Raw genomic sequence first — 19,579 nt, forward strand, 5'->3', positions numbered from 1 at the left:
TATTTTTAAAGTACAATCATGATAAATGTTGAGAAGATATTGTACATATATGTTCCATAAGAGACTATGACTGAGAGACCCAACACAGACTTGGCGGGAGGAAGGGAGAAGATGAGGGAGATGATGAGGAAGTCTCAGAATAAAGGATCTATGTGCTGATTAAAGAATGGGAGGCCAGTTAGTCAGCTGAGAAGCGGGTAGGGTGGAAGGAAGAATGGTCCAGGGGAAAACATATTGCAGCAGGAATGAACAATTCACAGAAGAGCTCCAATTGGGAAAAGTTCTGCAGAGACGTGGAACTAAGAGGCACTTACTGGGAGGATCAACTGGCAAAAATGAAGCTCGAGAGAGGCTGCGGGCCTGAGATCCTAAGAGCAGCAGAAGGATTTTAAGCTTAGAATTGATATAATCAGATATGTGTTTTGAAAAGATCACTCCGAATTCACTGTGAACAGAAAATGGGAAGAGGGAGGACAGGCACAAGTAGAACTATTAAGAAAAGACAAGATTGTGCGTTCAGATTTCGACACGCTGAGTCTGAGATGTTGGGATGTAAAAAAGCAAAGAAATCAAGGACAGGTGTAGATATTCAGGTCTGAAACTCAAAAGGGGGGTTCTAAGTTGTTGATATACGTGTGAAAGTCCTCAGCACTCAGGTGTTGGGTGACATCATGAGTGGGAGAGAAATTTCTTAAGAGTATAGAATAAGGAGAAAGGGGCCGAGGGCTGGGTCTTCAGAAACTACTATATTTAAAGACTGCTCAGAAGAAGAAGATCTGGTAAAGAAAACCGAAGAAGCATGATGGAAACCAGGAGAAGACAGCAAGTGAAGGGTAGACAATGTTTCAAAAAGTAAGGAGACGTTGTCATTTGCAGTTGCAAGGTTGGGCAAGACAGGGCAAGAACAAGATCCTTCGCATTTATCAGTACCGGTGAAAGCGGAGCAGCTGCAATAGAATAATGAAGGCAGAAGCCTCAGGAAAGTAAGGACGTAGAATGAGCTTGCACAGAAAATTTTGGAGAAGTTTGCGAAGGTAAGGAAAGACACAGAGCAGAATGCAGAATGGAATGTAGAATTTAGGGAGATTTTTCTGTTCCTTTTTCTTTTTTTTTAATAATGGAATTTAGAGCATGTTTATATTTTTATGGGAAATATCCACACGGAGGTAGAGGCTGACGGCATAGGTGGAGAGAGGCCTGGGAAGAACCGGACAACAGATATACTGGGGTTGCTAAGAGGACCTTGTGGTCTCTATCTGATGGGGATTTGTATTCCAAAGAAAAGGGAGTATTTTCTCCATTGAACTAGGAGGGAAGTTGTGAAGGAGAAGCGTTGGTTATGCAGTATGTCAATCCTATGGCAAGAAATAAAGGATTTGTTATCTTATAACTTTTCACTTCGGAGTCGGAGGCAAGTCTATCAGCTGTTAAGAGTGAAGAAAATAATTCTTGCCTGGAAAGAAACTAGACAGAGAATCTCTGAGGTTGCAAAGGCAGAGTCTCCCAAATGAGCTTGGTGACCAACAATGAACAGAGGTATCAATTTCCTCCCTTTTCTTCTAGCCAAGCTCATACTTCAAGGCTTGGCCAACAGTCATCCACTCTAAGAGAACTTTCCACAATCTCTGCTGCAGAGAAAGAGAGTGAGTCACCCTCCTGCAAGCACTTTCCATCCCTCCGTTCATACCTCTTTGTTGAGGACTTAACATGTCATTGGTTTTAAATATCTTCCTCTTAAACTCACTAAAGAAAGTAACTGTTCAGTGCTAACCATCTCAGCTTTATTCTTCTCCAGTAGCTAGCACCGTGTCTCAATAAATGACAAATGCTTGAAATGAAAAGAACTCAAAATATCATTTCTCACGCTTTGTATGGAACCAGAGAAGACCCCGTTTAGCAAAAGCAATCTTAAACAACAAAAACAAAATGGGAGGTATTAATTTGCCAGACTTCAAACTATACTACAAGGCCGTGGTTCTTAAAACAGCCTGGTACTGGCACAAGTGCAGGGACACAGACCAGTGGAACAGAACAGAAAATCCAAATATAAAACCATCCTCATATTGCCATCTAATCTTTGACAAAGCAGACAAAAACATACTCTGGGGAAAAGATTCCTTATTTAATAAATGGTGCTGGGAAAACTGGATAGCCACATGTAGAAGACTAAAACAGGACACACAGCTCTCACCCCTCACAAAAATCAAATCACGGTGGTCAACAGACTTAAACCTTAGGTCAGAAACTATTAGAATTCTAGAAGAAAACGTAGGAAAGACTCTTACAGGCATTGGCCTAGGCAAAGAATTTATGAAGAAGACCCCTAAGGCAATCACAGCAACAACAAAAATAAATAAATGGGACCTGATCAAATTAAAAAGCTTCTGCACAACCAAAGAAACAGTCACGAGAGTAAACAGACAACCTACAGAATGGGAAAAAATTTTCGCATACTACACATCAGATAAAGGACTGATAACAAGAATCTATTTAGAACTCAGGAAAATCAGTAAGAAAAAATCGAACAACCCTATCAAAAAGTGGGCAAAGGACATGAATAGAAATTTTTCAAAAGAAGATATAAAAATGGCTAACAAACATATGAAAAAGTGTTCAACATCTCTAATCATCAGGGAAATGCAAATCAAAACCACAATGAGATATCACTTAACTCCAGTGAGAATGGCCTTTATCAAAAAGTCCCAAAACTATACATGTTAGCGTGGGTGTGGAGAGATAGGTACACTTATACACTGCTGGTGGGACTGTAAACTAGTGCAGCCCCTGTGGAAAGCAATGTGGAGATACCTTAAACAGATTCAAGTAGACCTACCATTCGATCCAGCAATCTCATTATTGGGCATCTACCCAGAAGAAAAAAAGTCATTCTATAAAAAAGACACCTGCACCCGAATGTTTACAGCAGCACAATTCACAATCACAAAGATGTGGAAACAACCCAAATGCCCATCGATTCATGAATGGATTAGCAAAATGTAGTATATGTATACCATGGAATATTACTCAGCTATTAGAAATAATGGCGATATGGCATCTCTTTGGTTCTCCTGGAGAGAGCTGGAACCCATTCTATTAAGTGAAGTATCCCAAGAATGGAAAAATAAGCACCACATGTACTCACCAGCAAACTGGTTTCCCTGAGTGCACATTTGGGAATAACACCAATTGGGTATCGGACAGAGGTCGGGTCTGGGTGGAAGGGATGGGTGTATACCTACTTGATGAGTGCGATGCACACTGTCGGGGGAATGGACACGCTTGAAGTTCTGACTGGGGAGGATGGGGTGGGGGGAGGGGATGGGTGTATACCTACATGATGAGTGTGATGTGCACTGTCTAGGGAATGGACACAATTGAAGCTCAGACTCGGGGGGATGGGGAGGCATGGGCAATGTATATAGCCTGATCTTTTGTACCCCCATGAGCTGAAAAACAAACAAACAAAATATCATTTCTCTGCTCCAAGGGTATAACAATACCAAATAAGGATGGAGACAAAAAGAAAAAAGTTGTAGAATTGCTGCTGAAAGGTTTACTATTTATATTAAAAGAAAAAAAAAACACAATAAGAAAAAACTCCAGAACAGCTGAAAATGTCTGAGTAATATGCAGAGAAGGAAGTTTCTTCAAGGACTAGTTAATCTGACATGATAAACAACCACAAGTTCTGCCAGGAATCTGTTGTGGTGACACGCATGATGCAGGATGGAAGAGAAGTCTCTTTCTCTTTTAAATAGAAACTTAAATGGAGGTTTCACTTCTCCCTTTAGTTTCTTTTTAGCAAAAATTCCCCAGAAGCAGTATCTGTTCTTGTAACAACAAAGGCCATTCTAGCATCAGCAGGTTGGCTTTTCCCCCCTACGCCCACCTAAAAACACATTTGTTGATCTGCAGTCACATGTGGGACCGGGGTGCTCATGTGGCTCCCTCACTCAGAATTTATGTCTCATTTCCAACTATATTCTGTCCTTAATTTGCAACAACCTTGAATCCCTGATGCGTGTGTGCATAGATGACAGTGCGTACATATGTGTTTCCTTATGCATGTAATGCAAATATTATTTGATGAAAATAAATTATGCTCACTTAAAATACTCAATTAACAGAAAAGTTCAAAGAAAATAAGTAAAAACTTACCTAATAGGGCACTTACAAGAAACTTCACCATTTTATCATTTGATGAGCATCACTGTAGCAATTTATCTTTGTAGATTTCAGAAAGAAAGAGATAGAAGTAGATAGGTAGATTAGATGATGGATGGATGGATAGATGAATGGATGAAGGAAAAAAGGATGGACAGCCAAAGAGTAGATTATCAAATATATTACTGAATAATAAATGATGCTATATTTTATTGGAATTTAAAAGAAGAAAAAAGATAAAGTACAATTGAAGGATTATATTTTCAATATTTGTTCACAATATATTTTTATTTTAATGTCTTTATACTTAGGATTAGGAAAAGCTTTAAAATGTGGAAGACATTATTTTTAACTACTTAGTCAATTTTGAATAATATCTTTTAACTCTCTGCTATGAAATATGAAGAATTTGGCACATTTCCTTTTGTCTCCACTATCATATTTACCTATATTTGTTTTGTTTTGTTTTGTGTTTTTTTTTTTTTTTTTTGAGACAGAGTCTCGCTTTGTTGCCCGGGCTAGAGTGAGTGCTGTGACGTCAGCCTAGCTCACAGCAACCTCAAACTCTTGGGCTCAAGTGATCCTTCTGCCTCAGCCTCCCAAGTAGCTGGGACTACAGACATGTACCATCATGCCCGGCTAATTTTTTCTATATATTTTAGTTGTCCAGCTAATTTCTTTCTATTTTTGGTAGAGACGAGGTCTCGTTCTTGCTCAGGCTGGTCTCGAACTCCTGAGCTCAAACGATCCGCCCACCTCGGCCTCCCAGAGTGCTAGGATTACAGGCGTGAGCCACCGCGCCCGGCCTATATTTGTTAATTGCATTATCATTAATAAGATTTATATTATTTCTTCTTGTTCCATAATGATTTTCATGGTTTAATATTTGTCTATACTAAAATTAATTAATTAGTATTCATCCTTTTAAGTCTGAGACTAAATTTTTCCTATTAATAAAATAAACATCTTATTTGCACATAAGTATACCTGTTTAAAAAAACTATATCAAAAATTAGCTAAACTGTGGCACATACAGACAGTGGAATATTATTCAGCATTAAAACAAAATGAACTATCAAGCTAGGAAAAGATGTGAAAGAACGTTAATTCATATTACTAAGTGAAAAAAGACAATCTGAAAAGGCTACATACTGTATCACTCCAACCATAGGACATTCTGGAAAAGGCAAAACTATGGAGACAGTAAAAAAATCAGTGGTTGCCATGGGCTAGGGGGAAGAGATGATTAGGTGGAAGACAGAGGATTTTTAGGGCAGTGAAACTACTCTGTATGATACTATTATGGTGAATACATGTCATTATACATTTGTCCAAGTCCATAGATTGGAGTCAGCCCTAATGTAAACTGTGGACTTAGAGTGATAATGATATGTCAATGTAGGTTCATCTTTGTAACAAAGGTACCACTCTGGTATGGGATGTTGATAGTCAAAGATTATGATGGTTAATTTTATTTGTCAATGTGACTAGGTTAAAGGATACCCAGATAGCTAGTAAAACATTATTTCTGGGAGTGTCTATGAGGGTGTTTTCCAAAGAGATTAGCACTTGAATCAGGAGACTGAGTAAAGAAGATTCACCCTCACCAATATGGGTGGGCATCATTCAATCCTTTGAGGGCGTGAGTACAACAAAAACATGGAAGAAGGGCAAATTCTCTCTCTCTCCTTGAGCTGACATCCATTGGACATCCATTGGACATTGGCACTCCTAGTTCTCAGACCCTGGAATTCTGAGATTATATCAGACCCTGGAATTCTGAGATTATATCGGCACCCACTCCCTTCCAACTGCCCCTGGTTTCAGAGTGGGAGTTATACCTTCTCCCCTGGCTCTTAAGCCTTTGCCTTGGACTAAATTGTGTCACTGGCTTTCCTGGTTCTTCTCCAGCTTGCAGTTGGCATATCATGGGACTTCTCCACCTCCATATTCATGAGTCAATTCCCATAATAAATCTCCTCATATATACTATATATACACATATTCTTTTGGCTCTGTTTCTCTAGAGAACTCTGACTAATACTGGGAGGTGGGGGGGGCAGGAGGTATATGGGAACTCTCTGTACTTTCTCCCAAGTTTTGCTGTGAACCTAACACTGCTCTAAAATATAAAGCAAAAATAAATATAAAAACTATATCTGATAAATATTACCAAATACAGGCAGCATTTGGGATGACCTTCCTCAAAGACTTATCATTTCTGAACTGCTTACTTTACCTTAAAAAGCTGAAGGAACAATGCTCAAACTTAATATTGCCATATTTGGGTAAAATCATTAGAGAAAATGACCTAGCAAAATTATTTTTAAATTATACTAGTACTCAAAATATGGCAGACTCACATCACGTGTAGAATACAATCCTTCACTATTCTTTGGACCCAAGAGTTTCTTCATGTTCTCCTTTATGTTTTCTTTTCTATGTTGTCTGAAAACTTTCTCCTGATCACACAGGGCCATGCTAAATCGTAGGTCTGGGCATGAGCTGTAACATAAAACAGAGAAGGTCATGAGCCAACATTCCCAGTAGTCTTGTTTGACACCCATCCAGCTCCCTCAGGTCCCCAGTAGCTGCACTGATATATGCTGACTGCTTACCTCAAGCCATCTCCTAAGAAGGGACCTAAAGCAAGTGTAGACAGTGACAGCTATCTGAAAGCAGCACGTGCCAAGGCATGTTTTCAGAGAAAAAGGAGTATGTGATCTTTTAGATAAACGAGCAAACAAACAGCCCCTGATATGTCGTATATTATGATAATAATGACTTTGGGAAGTGCTTCACTGAAGAACCCTGTTTATATTTGTTTGCCAAAGTAGCTCCCAAACTTACTTGACCACGAATTTCCTCCTTATCACTCCACCTCCATAACTTACTAACATTGCAAATAGTCTGCGTTCTGAGGAACTTACATGCAGAAGTAGTCTTAATAAATCACCCTGTCTAATGGACAAGAAAGCAACTTCTAATAGCAGAACTTGACATAACCACAAATGAGTTACAACTAGAGGACTTTGGAACCCTTAAATTATATATACACTTCCTTTCTAAATAAGGCAGCAGCAATTTCTCAGAAACCTACACTATGCCAGAAACCACATTAGGTACCATATATGTATCAATGCAACAACCATGGGAGTAAACATTACACATTATTATATAATATATTATTATATATTGCAGCCTGCAAATCAGAAATCTGAAGCTCTGAGAGGACAGGATCACATAGTAAATATATGATGTGCTTTCGCCATGCAGTAATGCCTCACAAATAAGACAGGTCCTAATACTGAACTCTAAATACCAGCTACTAAATTTAAAAGTACTTAAAAAAAAAAATCTAGCAACCTATATTGGGATGTGAATAAATTCAAAATGTAGAAGCCAAGGCTATCACCAATAAAATATTTTCTCTTTACAATTCCTAAAAAAAGTCTATCCCATAAGAGTGAATTAGTTTAAGAATTATTTCTGTTAGTTCAGTACATTTCTTCCTTAGAATAAGAGAAGACACTGCAAAATCTCTGGGCTATGTTCACTACAGTGATGATGTTTGATCATTACAAATAATATTTTAATTATTAATTCCCAAATCACAAATATAGGTAACTCACAGAAAAGGAAGTATAATTAATAATGAAAATATAAAAATAAATATTTAATTTCACTGGCAAATTAAAATAGTAGTTATTAATGTTTAAAAAAATATTTTAAATACTTGTTTTCCAGTACTGAAAGAGGTGAAATAACACTGTTATTCTTATACATTCGTTTTGGTAATATAGGTTTGTGAAACACTTGAAAAGTAATAAGGTGGTAAATGGTAAGCACCAAAAATAATTAAAATGTACATTCCCTTTGACCTAGTAATTCTATTTCTGGAGAGTTACTTTAAGGGAAGTAACCATAGATCTTTAAATATTGTTTAGCCTTATTATCCAACAGAAAGGAAATGGTAATTAAATTATAGTGCATAAAATTATTGGATTTGCAGTTATTAAATTTGATTATTTTGAAAATTATGTAACAAGGGGAGGAATAGAGTAAGAGAGTGAATTAGTAATTTTTAAGTCTAGTCTTGGCTACACTCTTTTTCTAGTACTATTAATTATTATCATATATTAGGTTAGGTATCTTGTAGCCACTTGAAGAAATAAAAATCTCACTGTATTGCCTCTGTAAATTCTCCTCAACTTTTCTCCTTCTTTTCTGGTCCTCAAAGGTAACCGTTACCTTAAATTTGATCTTTATCATTCTAATGTATTTCTTTATAATTTTACAGTATATATTTATATTCTTAAATAACATAGAGGGTCATTTTGCAAGTTTTTAATTTTGTCATAAATGCTATCAATGAACATTATTTTTTTCCATTGAACATTTTGCTTTTGAGAATCATCTGTGCTTACATAAATAGAAGTAATTCATTTTGGAATATTTCTGTTATATGAATATACCATAATTTATTTATCTAGGAACATTGAAGTTAGTTCCAATTTTTGCTAAACTATTACAAACAGTACCATTATGACATGTGGTATACATGTATGAAAGTTTCCTAAAGTATATACTTTTTAGAAAGATTATCTCATTTAATCACAATAGATATGCTTATATTCTTTTCCTATTTTACCAATGAGTAAAAATGTAATTAGAAATTTTTCAACATTGACATAATTAGCAAGCTGTAGATTTATTTATTTTTTTTTTTTATTTTTTTTTTTTTGAGACAGAGTCTCACTTTGTTGCCCAGGCTAGAGTGAGTGCCGTGGCATCAGCCTAGCTCACAGCAACCTCAAACTCCTGGGCTCAAGCGATCCTCCTGCCTCAGCCTCCCAAGTAGCTGGGACTACAGGTATGCGCCACGATGCCCGGCTAATTTTTCTATATATATATTTTTAGTTGTCCATATAATTTTTTTCTATTTTTAGTAAAGACGGGGTCTCACTCTTGCTCAGGCTGGTCTCAAACTCCTGACCTTGAGCAATCCACCCGCCTCGGCCTCCCAGAGTGCTAGGATTACAGGCGTGAGCCACGGCGCCCGGCCAAAGCAAGCTGTAGATTTAAATCAGGACTTCTTATTCTGGAACCCATGTTCTTTGTAATATAGTATGCTGTAATATGCTATTTTTTTAAAAGAATCATGATTAAAAAAAAATCTATTAACAGTAATGACCTAGATGTTTAGAATATATCAATAAAAAAAACTGTAAGAAAATTTAAAAATACGGAGTAATTTTATAAATATAGTAATAGAATTATGGTTTATTTCTTCTTTTATGTATTATCTATAACTTCCTAATTAATTCCTTCTTTATATTATGTTATATTTAATGGAAGGCATTACATGGAAAATTTTTCTTTGAATACATTGAGTTTTTCTTTGAAGAAAATATTTCTATTCTGGAGTTGACATAAATTAACATATAAAAGAGGAGTTTTTAATACTATAAAAATATGATCCTAACTATCTCAGTGAAGACTATTTCCCATTAAACAAACAGAATTACTTCCATAGTCAGTCAAATAATAGTATTTCTAATCTCATGCCAAAACATACCATTTTTAAACAAGGATCAACTTAATGCAAAATAATGCAACATAGTAACTTGTACCTGTGATATTTGGTGACATACATTGAGAGGTTGTGGAAATTTATGCCAATCACTTACTAAGTCAAATCAACACACTCCAGAGGTCAAAATAAGAGCAAGAACTACCTAAACCCAGTACACCCATCTTCATATGTTTGGCAAATCACAAGATATGAAAATGTTAAATTAAGTTGTTTGGTTTTTGTATAAAATATGTAGTAGTAACTTTGGTAAATTCAACATCAACAGGGAAGCCTAAAGAGATGGCAGTTGGGCTGGCTTTAGCTCAGCGGTTCCTGCGACACCGTTCTAGCAACCTCTTTTGCAGAGGCGAGTGGCTCAAAATATGCAGGCGTTCTCCAGCCCTTTTAACAAAAAAAAATTTAAAAAATCAAATAAAAATAAAGAGATGGCAGTGAGGCTGAGGGAGGTGGGATCTACTGAACTCATTGTTAGATCTGAGATCAGGTAGATCAAGGCACACCTGCCTCTCCTAAGAGTCACCATTTGAAAAAAAGTCAAAGATTTCCCAACACTCATTCTTGGCCACTTTGAAAGAGCAACATGCTTCGTGGACCTTTACCATGTGTAGTCCTGCTCATCGATCTGAACAAAATCACTCTCAATTTTCAGGTTTTCCTCTACAAAAAAAAATTCTTATAGTTTCCTGTTTCTGTTCACTTGTATGTTGTTGAATATCTACCTGAGTCAACAATGGAAAATAGGCTTAAATAACTGCATTCATCTCTATGGAAATAGATATCTGACTAGAGGGAGGGCCTTTTCAAAAAGTACGTATTCGGACATCTATTATTCAACTGCCAAACTACTAGAAAATTAAGCAAAGAATATTACACTACAAGAATTTTTTTTAATTTTGTAGCTATTAACAACTAAAGAAAAACAAAATAAATTTAATACACTTCTAGGCATTCAAAGCTGTCAGAATAATTTTTATATCTAAAGTATATTCTTTAACAATTAAAATAAATCCGTGGATCACTCACAATATTTTTTATCAAATTAAATAAATGCACTTACCAAACTTCAAGAGACATTTCCAGAATCATTTCGGTGACCTAAAAAAGATATATTAATAAAGATATAGTAATTAGATTAGGAATAAAATGGATATATGTTTCATATAATGGAAATGAAGTTAAAATAAATGTTGAGAGCCAGATTATTTTTAACATAAAAATAAAAGTTAACACAGCTCCACGAAGACCCTAAACTACAGGTGCTTTTCAATAAATCATCTCTTTGCTATTTTGATGATATAAGTTACTTAATAAGTCATTTTAGCAAACATAAGAATTGTCTCTGTCTGGTTGTTATCCCCCCTCACTAAAATAAAGTCGTATAGTTCCACAATTTCTATTTACAGGACATCAAAACTGTCTAAGATACAAACCACTGCAGTGTTTTGTCTATTATTCAGGAGATTTCTCTGGCCACCAAGTCAGAGGCTGTCAGGGCCCAGAGGTTAACGAAAGCCTGGGGGAAAGTTCACGTCTATGCATTTATGACAGGTGCAGGCTGCATTAAGCTGGAAACAGCAGCCATTCACTGTAGGCAGCAGGACCCAGGGCCTGGCCAACCGCGGTTAGCTCAAGAAACATCTACTAATGAGATTTGGGAGCTGCAGTTTTTATTTTTTCAACACTATTTGAACCAACCAACCCTATTAAAAGACTGCACGCTGCCAATGAGACAATTTTGCTCTAAAGGAAAAGAGAGTGACTACTGTCCACAGAGCAAAACGGTATTAAGAAAGAGATGTCAGCCGGGCGCGGTGGCTCACGCCTGTAATCCTAGCACTCTGGGAGGCCGAGGTGGGCAGATCGTTTGAGCTCAGGAGTTCGAGACCAGCCTGAGCAAGAGCGAGACCCCATCTCTACTAAAAATAGAGAGAAATTATATGGACAGCTAAAAATATATATAGAAAAAATTAGCCGGGCATGGTGGTGCATGCCTGTAGTCCCAGCTACTCGGGAGGCTGAGACAGGAGGATCCCTTGAGCTCAGGAGTTTGAGGTTGCTGTGAGCTAGGCTGACGCCACGGCACTCACTCTAGCCTGGGCAACAGAGTGAGACTCTGTCTCAAAAAAAAAAGAAAAAGATGTCTTTCTAGAGATTATAAATCTGTTGTACAGTAAGACCGTCTCAACACTATCCCTGGCTTTAATTATAAATAATGCAACTCTAGATTGTTATGAGAGCCAAATGAGAGAATGTTTCGAAAGCTGCTGTACAATTGTAAGATGGGCTATTATTTTTATTGTATCAGTTACCACAAAAACACAGATAGAGCCAACTTGTTCAATAACTTCAAATACAAGACTAGGGCATGTCTCTTGAAATAGGAACAAGATAGTTTTAGAACAAACATAAAATGCTATAAATTATTAGGTTTATTATCTTTTGAGTTTCAGAGGATAGAATAAAACAAACTAGGAGGAGCTTTCTGAAAGGTTACAGTAAGTTCACAGATGATCCTCATTCAGTACTGAATTTTATGAGTAAGCAAAAGGTATTGATATCAACCCTACAAAAATTTGCCTCTCCCACTAAACTGCAAGCTCTGTCTTATATAGGTTGCTATTACAAGTTCATTGCATAGTATTTGGCATACAACAGATAATCAATAAATATTTGCTGAGCACTGTTCATGTGTGCAGGAGGAAGAGCACATCAGGCAATTCTTTCTTGTCAAGAAACATCTCATTGGCCGGCGCGGTGGCTCACGTCTGTAATCCTAGCACTCTGGGAGGCCGAGGCAGGTGGATCGCTCCAGGTCAGGAGTTCAAGACCAGCCTGAGCAAGAACGAGACCCCATCTCTACTAAAAATAGAAAGAAATTAGCTGGACAACTAAAAATATATAGAAAAAATTAGCTGGGCGTGGCAGCGCATGCCTGTAGTCCCAGCTACTCGGGAGGCTGAGACAGGAGGATCCCTTGAGCTCAGGAGTTTGAGGTTGCTGTGAGCTAGGCTGATGCCATGGCACTCACTCTAGCTCGACACTCACTCTAGCCCAGGCAACAGAGCAAGACTCTGTCTCCAAAAAAAAGAAACATCTCATTGCTACTAGAGATAAAATCAGGGGAGGGTCGGATCCAAAAAGCATTTCCACTGTATGGAATTCTATGAATCTATATTCATCAATACAGCATCTAAATATGACTTTTAAAGTTAATAAAATAATTAAGAGTTCCAGGGCAAATGGTATAATACATGCTCACATGAATAGTAAGTAGTTAAATAATAGCAAAAGTGTGATCGGCTACAAAACAATTAACGCAACTGCCGTCTATTCTATCAGTGGAAGCACTGCTCAGCCCACATCCCAGAACAGTGTGTCTGTTCTGTTTCACAATTTCAGTTGGTGTCTTTACCAAAGAGGGCTTGGGAAACATTTTATACTGAATGAAGTTGCTGTGGATGCTTAGTAAGAAAATAGGACATGGGGAAAACATGGTCTGTTTATTTTTAAAAAAGAAATACATGAAAGCCGCCATTAAAATGGTACTAAACTTCATGTTTTTTGTTTTTTTTTTTGAGACAGAGTCTCACTCTGTTGCCCAGGCTAGAGTGAGTGCCGTGGCGTCAGCCTAGCTCACAGCAACCTCAAACTCCTGAGCTCAAGCGATCCTCCTGTCTCAGCCTCCCGAGTAGCTGGGACTACAGGCATGCACCGCCATGCCCGGCTAATTTTTTCTATATATATTTTTAGCTGTCCATATAATTTCTTTCTATTTTTAGTAGAGATGGGGTCTCGCTCTTGCTCAGGCGGGTCTCGAACTCCTGAGCTCAAACGATCTGCCCACCTCGGCCTCCCAGAGTGCTAGGATTACAGGCGTGAGCCACCGCGCCCGGCCTAAACTTCATGTTTTTATCTCCGGAGGGCAAAGCCATCACAGCATAATGGAAATGATACGAACAATATTACAAGTCAATATAAACTTTTCTAACAAAGGGAAAGAGTCAAAGTTGGAAGAGGCTCCCCAGTCCAATGTGCCACCCCATGACAGAAAGTGTTCAAGAAAAAGCTGGCCTCCCAACTGGCAGATCCCTAAGCAATTTATGAGTTATATATTAAAATATCCCACACTTGAATATATCCAATGCCTATTTGTCTTCGCAACTGAATAAATATCAATAAAAGGAAAATGAACCATGCTATATTTGTAATCATATTTTTCTGCTCCATAAGAATACCCCTTCTACATCCATCAACATTTCTTGGCTAAGATATTCATGATCCCAGAGAGCCTGACAAGATTCTTTAAAGAAAGGCAGGACAAAACAAGAGACACACAGGTTTTTTCTGTCATTTGGAAAGTTACAGGATGTGTTCCCATGGTGCTTGTTATATGGGTTAGAATCCTCACTTCTAGGCCAGGTATTGTGGCTCATGCCTGTAACCCTAGCACTTTGGGAGGCTGCGGGGGGAGGATCGCTTAAGGCCAGGAGTTAGAGACCAGCTTGAGCAAGAGCAAGACCTTGTTTCTACAGAAAAATAGAAAAATAAGCTGGATGTGGTGGCATGTGTCTATAGTCCCAGCTACTTGGGAGATTGAGACAAGAGGATCATTGAGTCCAGGAGTTTGAGGTTGCAGTGAGCTATGATGACGCCACTGCACTGCAGCCTGGGTGACAGAGCGAGACTGTGTCTCAAAAAAAAAAAAAAAAAAAATCCTCACTTCCACACATTGCCCAATTTCCTCCACAACCAGGAAGAAAGTTTAAACTCTCTCACTATGTTCAGACTTGCTATGAAGTCTTACATTTACAATCTCTCTGCACCTTTTACCTGGAACATGTCATTCAGATAAAACAGCCACAAAAATATGTACTTCCTGTGAAGAATTAAACAATTACTATAAACTTCTTCCCACACACTGCATAAAGCATCTCTGCATTACAGGCTTCCACACTGCTTGCGTTAGCGGGGCAATTAGAAAGAAGGGTGACCAAATCTCCCAGGCTTTCCCCAACCCCTTAGTACTTAGCTGGGAACCAGGACAAATTAGAAGAACTCCACCTCTTCTAGGAAGAAGTAGGCTGTACACATCATTATATTCTTGGGAAAAGCAATAACCCTTCCTTTGAATTCCACAGTGGAAAGCAATTTTAGATGCTTATAAAGGGAGACTCTCAGTTGGGGAGGGGGGAGAGGAACTGAAAGAGAAAATTACAAAAACAAAAAGCCATTTCAGACTTTAAAATAATTCTTAAAGTATCTAAGCCATTAATTCTCTTACAAACTTTCCAGGGGCCTTTTGAAATAAGGAATTTAAAGCAACAAGCATAGGGACAGGCAACAGGAGGGCCTTTAAAATTACAAAAAAGATGCACATAGTCTAATAACTTTAAACTTGAAAATCTATCCTATTGGGAAAGAGTTCTTCAAATATGCCATGATTTCTCTTACGTACTCCAGTATTCATAACAGTTACTTTTAATAAAACATTACTTTGAATTCTGATCCCCATTGGGTCAATTTACTCTTTCTTTTTTCCCCCTAGATAGAAACAAACAACAACTAATCACCGTGTTGATTCAGTAATTGTCTGTATTTTTCAAGAGACTATGTAATATTTTCTGCTTTATTTGTATTTACCTGACCTGAGCGCTTCCCAGGTTTTCAACAACCCCTATAAGAACATTCATTTATTAATTCATCCAAAGTGATTCAAGCACCCAGTGTATGCCAGGCTGGGTATGCAATGGTAAGTTGAACGTGTTCTACTTCCTGATAGAACTTATCCAACAGAGGGCCCCTAGAGATGCAAGAACATTCTAAAGAGCCCTAAAATTTTAAAGTTATAAATTGCAGAACTGTTAAAAAACACTCGCTTAACTTTCAATTGCTAGTAACTCAAAATAAAAAATGCATTCTCTGGTCAAAGCCAGGAATTGTTTGACCTATATTCGAACTCTGTCCTGCATCCAGGTCTGACGGCCTTTGCATCTTAGCCAAAGATCTTCCAAATTTCTCACAAAATTATACAGTTCTCTTGTTTTCTCTCCCAACGCCACTTTGGCTCATTAACTTACCTAAATTGTAGTCTTTGTCTTCACACATCAATACATAGTTTTCCAATGAAATCATCCTGAGGCTAATCACACTCAGAACTCACCACCAAAATTCCCATTTTTTAAAAGCTTTGACACTATCTCTTCCATAGTTGCGATCATGAATCAGCGACAGTCAAAGCAAGCATTTAGCCAAAATTAGATGGATGCCACAGGAGCCATGAGACATGGCTATTTTTAAACAATAATACTAACTTCTAAATAAAGACGGCAAATTAAAACACAGTATAAAGTTAGAGTCAACATTCCTCAAAGTATTGGCCAAAACAAACTAATTTCATCCAGAGAAATGAAGAAGCATAATCTTCTCTATCTTGCTTCAAAGCCTTAGCATTTCCATGGTTCTTTTGAAGTGGGTTACTTTGTTTACCCAAAACACACTAAGTTCTCAAGATTCTATATCCTTCCACTTTAAAATGGGCCACTATAACCCAAAGTCACATTAGATATAGTCAGTAAATGACTGATTAGAACATTCTGAACCGCCTTGAAACGAATGATCACGACATAATTTACAGGCTCTCCCTTTAGTATTTAAATAACAAGTTCATTTTGGTAAGTAAGTTCAAACAAATTTAATACTCCGTTAAATCAGTTTCATGAAGCATATGACACATGTTTAGTTAAATCTGGTCAGTTATAATTATAGTGAGAATATTTAATATTTATTTGGTGTTTACCAGGCTAGGCACTGTTTTCATACTTTCCATATACTAACCCATTTAACCATGACCACAACCTTAAGAGGTAGGTGCTACGTGTAAACCTGTTTTACAGATGAGGACGCATGGCAAAGAGAGAAAAAAAATAGCATGTCCAACATCAATGGACATGATTCCAATCCTGGCAATAGCCGTCTGACTCTGAGCCTGGGGTTGAAACCAGCAGGTTGTACCAGCTTCTCTCAAATAACCCACTCTGCTGCTCTCTAAACTTCTGACTCCAACACAACCTAACCCAGATTTCATAAATGCCCACTGGAAAATGAAAACTGTGGATGCAGCCCTAAGATTGACCTTCTTCCCCCCAAAAGAAAGTTCTAAAATAATTAGTTGAGTGATCAGTCATAGTCTAAGGGAGAGCTGAATCCACATAAATTCCTGCTTTCCAACTTCAGCAGATCCTCTCTGCTCCCACGAAATCATTTCATTCAACTGTAATTGACACATGAAAGCTATGACGATTCTTTCCCCAAGCTACCCTGCAAGCCCATGCTACTCACTTGCCACTCAGGCAATCTGCTGCAAGCCGCATCAACCTGTTTGCAGTATCAACTACTCACTTTTTGCTTGCTAACGCTTCTGAGGAAAAAGCCCTATGTTTGCTGTCAGTTCCTTATTACCTGGTCACAAACTTTCCATGACTCACAGCTGTCAGGAAGATAACATCCAAATTTCTGTATCTCACAGTTAGACTCTGCTGTGGTCTGATCCCCACGTACCTGTTCTTCCTTCATGCACCGGCGCTCTGCTCCCACCAGACTTGTCCAGGAACGGTCTCCTGAACAAGCCCTGCCCTTTCTAGTCCACAATACCTTTGATCAGACTGTTCTCTTGGCCGGGGTTACCTTCCTTCCACCCCTTTAGTGACCCCACTATCCCAAGCATACCCTTTTTACGAAGGCAAACCTAAGCCACTGATGTCCCCTGTCACCCACAATGACTGGCACCCCCAGCCCTGCCTTCACCCCTCTGGCCTCATCTCCTACCATGCACCCTACTACTTTTTCTCTGTGCTCCAGCCACACTCTCCTCCTGGCTGCTACTCAGCGTGCCAGAGACACTCTGCTTCGAGGCCTTTCTACCTGGAGCACTTCCACCCTCAGACACCCTCTCAGATGCCTTTCTTAGCCACGTTTTTGGAACTGCCTTTGGGACTCCCTTCACACACATACGCCCCCAATGTCCCTCCCTGGTTAAGTTAGCGTTTGCCACTGTCACTACCTAGCAGAAGCGTCTTTCACTTATTGACCTTGCTTTTCGTCTGTCATACTAAGTGGAATGTAAGTTCCATGAGGGTAGGAATTCTTGTTTGTTTCGTTCACTGCTAATAGGCACTGCCCAAAGAGTGTCTACCACACAGTGGACGCTGAGTAGTTATTCAAAAGGTGAATGAATGAATGGATGAGTTCTTCTTCAAACTCTCACTGCATATATTGCATATACTGTCCATTTGACACTTAAAATTATCATATATAAATACTAAACTCTAGTTAATAATATGCTGAAATGTTCAGGGATAAAGGATAATGTTGTCTGCAACTTCCTTTTAAATGCATCAAAAAAATAAGATGGCTTAATTAATGAATAGAAGGTATGTAGCAAAGCAAATAGTGTTTGGTAAAATGTCAATTTAGAATCTGGGTAGTAGTTATATGGTGTTCTCTGTACAAATCATTCCACTTTTTATGTTTGAACATTTTTATAATACAATTTGGAGAAAGAATGATGATGCTTTAGAGAGGCCTTCTCTGACTATACAAACTTCGGTTGCCCCACAAGTATTCTACATTGCATCCCTTGATTTTATTTTCTTTACAGTATCTATTACTACCTGATGTTCTGGTGATTATTTTGCTCATTGTTGCCGATTTACTTTCCTAGAAGACAACAAGCTCCCTGGGAACCAGGATATTACGTCACATTCTCTGCTGTCTGCCCTTCACCTAGAATATTGCCTAGAACATAACAGGTGTTTAGTAACTACTTAAGTAATTAAATCAGTGAATAGATGCCTCATGATATTGTTTATTATATTACTTATCAGTTTACACATGAATGTCTGCTTTGCAAATAGATTCTTAGTTCCTTGAAAACGTAACTTCTTGTCTGCAAAGTTTTAAGAGCACAATAAAGCCTTACATTCTCTCACGTTAATAAATAACACAATCTATTGACAGGTCAGTATGTTTAAATCACGTAATATGATATGAATGAAAGATTTTTATTCTTGCATTATTATTATTTAGCTTCCACATCTTTAAAAGGGGAAGAATTAAAAAGCTTCTGGGTGAAGATGGCCAAATGAAAATAAAGTATTCTTTCTAGGTCACAAACTCTTATAAATTAGAAATGAACTTAGAGATAATTTACTCAAAACCTTCATTTTGGAGAGGAAGAAAGTAAGACTCCAAAAATAAAGCATGACGATTCAAAGATTCCGGAGGGAGAATTCCCAGAATTCTCCCAATTCCCAGTTTCTACCCCGAGAGTGGGAGAAAGCCAGTCTCTGCTTGGAGGCTGGTGGTGTTTCTCTGGCTGTCTCCTGGCCCCGGAAATCACCCTAGGTTGACTCAGTATTAACTTTTGGATGACAAAACTTTAAAGGAGTTTTTGCTAATAATATCTTGGCTTGAAGCATTTGATCTCTTTCCAAATCCAAGTGCTCTTGTTCCTATCCCAGATGGCCATAGCCACTTGGAAGGTTAAGTCTCTCCTCTCCCATCATTCCCTTGCCACCTGTTCTCTCTCACGACCTCTGAGAATGCTGTAGAAGGAAGACTGCCCCCCTCAGAAACACGGGGATTCAGGGCAGAGGAGAGGCTGCGTGGCTTACATGGGGCACTCCCATGTGATCCAGGGAACGGCCAGGGACTCTCTGCTCAGCCATAAGTCACACTTACCTTTCTCCCAACTACCACCGCATTTCATTCAACTCAAAGGATGTCATTCATATAAAAACTGCAAAGGACTCTTGAGAACAG

At 38.2% G+C, this 19,579-nt stretch overlaps 1 protein-coding gene across 2 annotated transcripts in view; it reads right to left on the minus strand.

Moving 5' to 3' along the window:
- PLA2G4A (phospholipase A2 group IVA) overlaps positions 1 to 19,579 on the minus strand; it is a 113,638-nt gene that overhangs the window by 53,096 nt on the left and 40,963 nt on the right. Inside the window, exons 5-6 of one of the 2 annotated variants that reach the window (XM_069459382.1) lie at positions 10,818 to 10,855; positions 6,528 to 6,669 (exon numbers count right to left, since the gene is read on the minus strand). The exons of the other annotated variant lie outside the window; for it this stretch is intronic. Of the exons in view, the coding sequence (XP_069315483.1) occupies positions 6,528 to 6,669; positions 10,818 to 10,855 (180 nt within the window). The remainder of the gene's footprint in view (positions 1 to 6,527; positions 6,670 to 10,817; positions 10,856 to 19,579) is intronic. 2 annotated transcript variants of the gene reach the window in all.

This window comes from Eulemur rufifrons, chromosome 27 (genome assembly GCF_041146395.1).
Source record: "Eulemur rufifrons isolate Redbay chromosome 27, OSU_ERuf_1, whole genome shotgun sequence".
Lineage (NCBI taxonomy): Eukaryota > Metazoa > Chordata > Mammalia > Primates > Lemuridae > Eulemur > Eulemur rufifrons.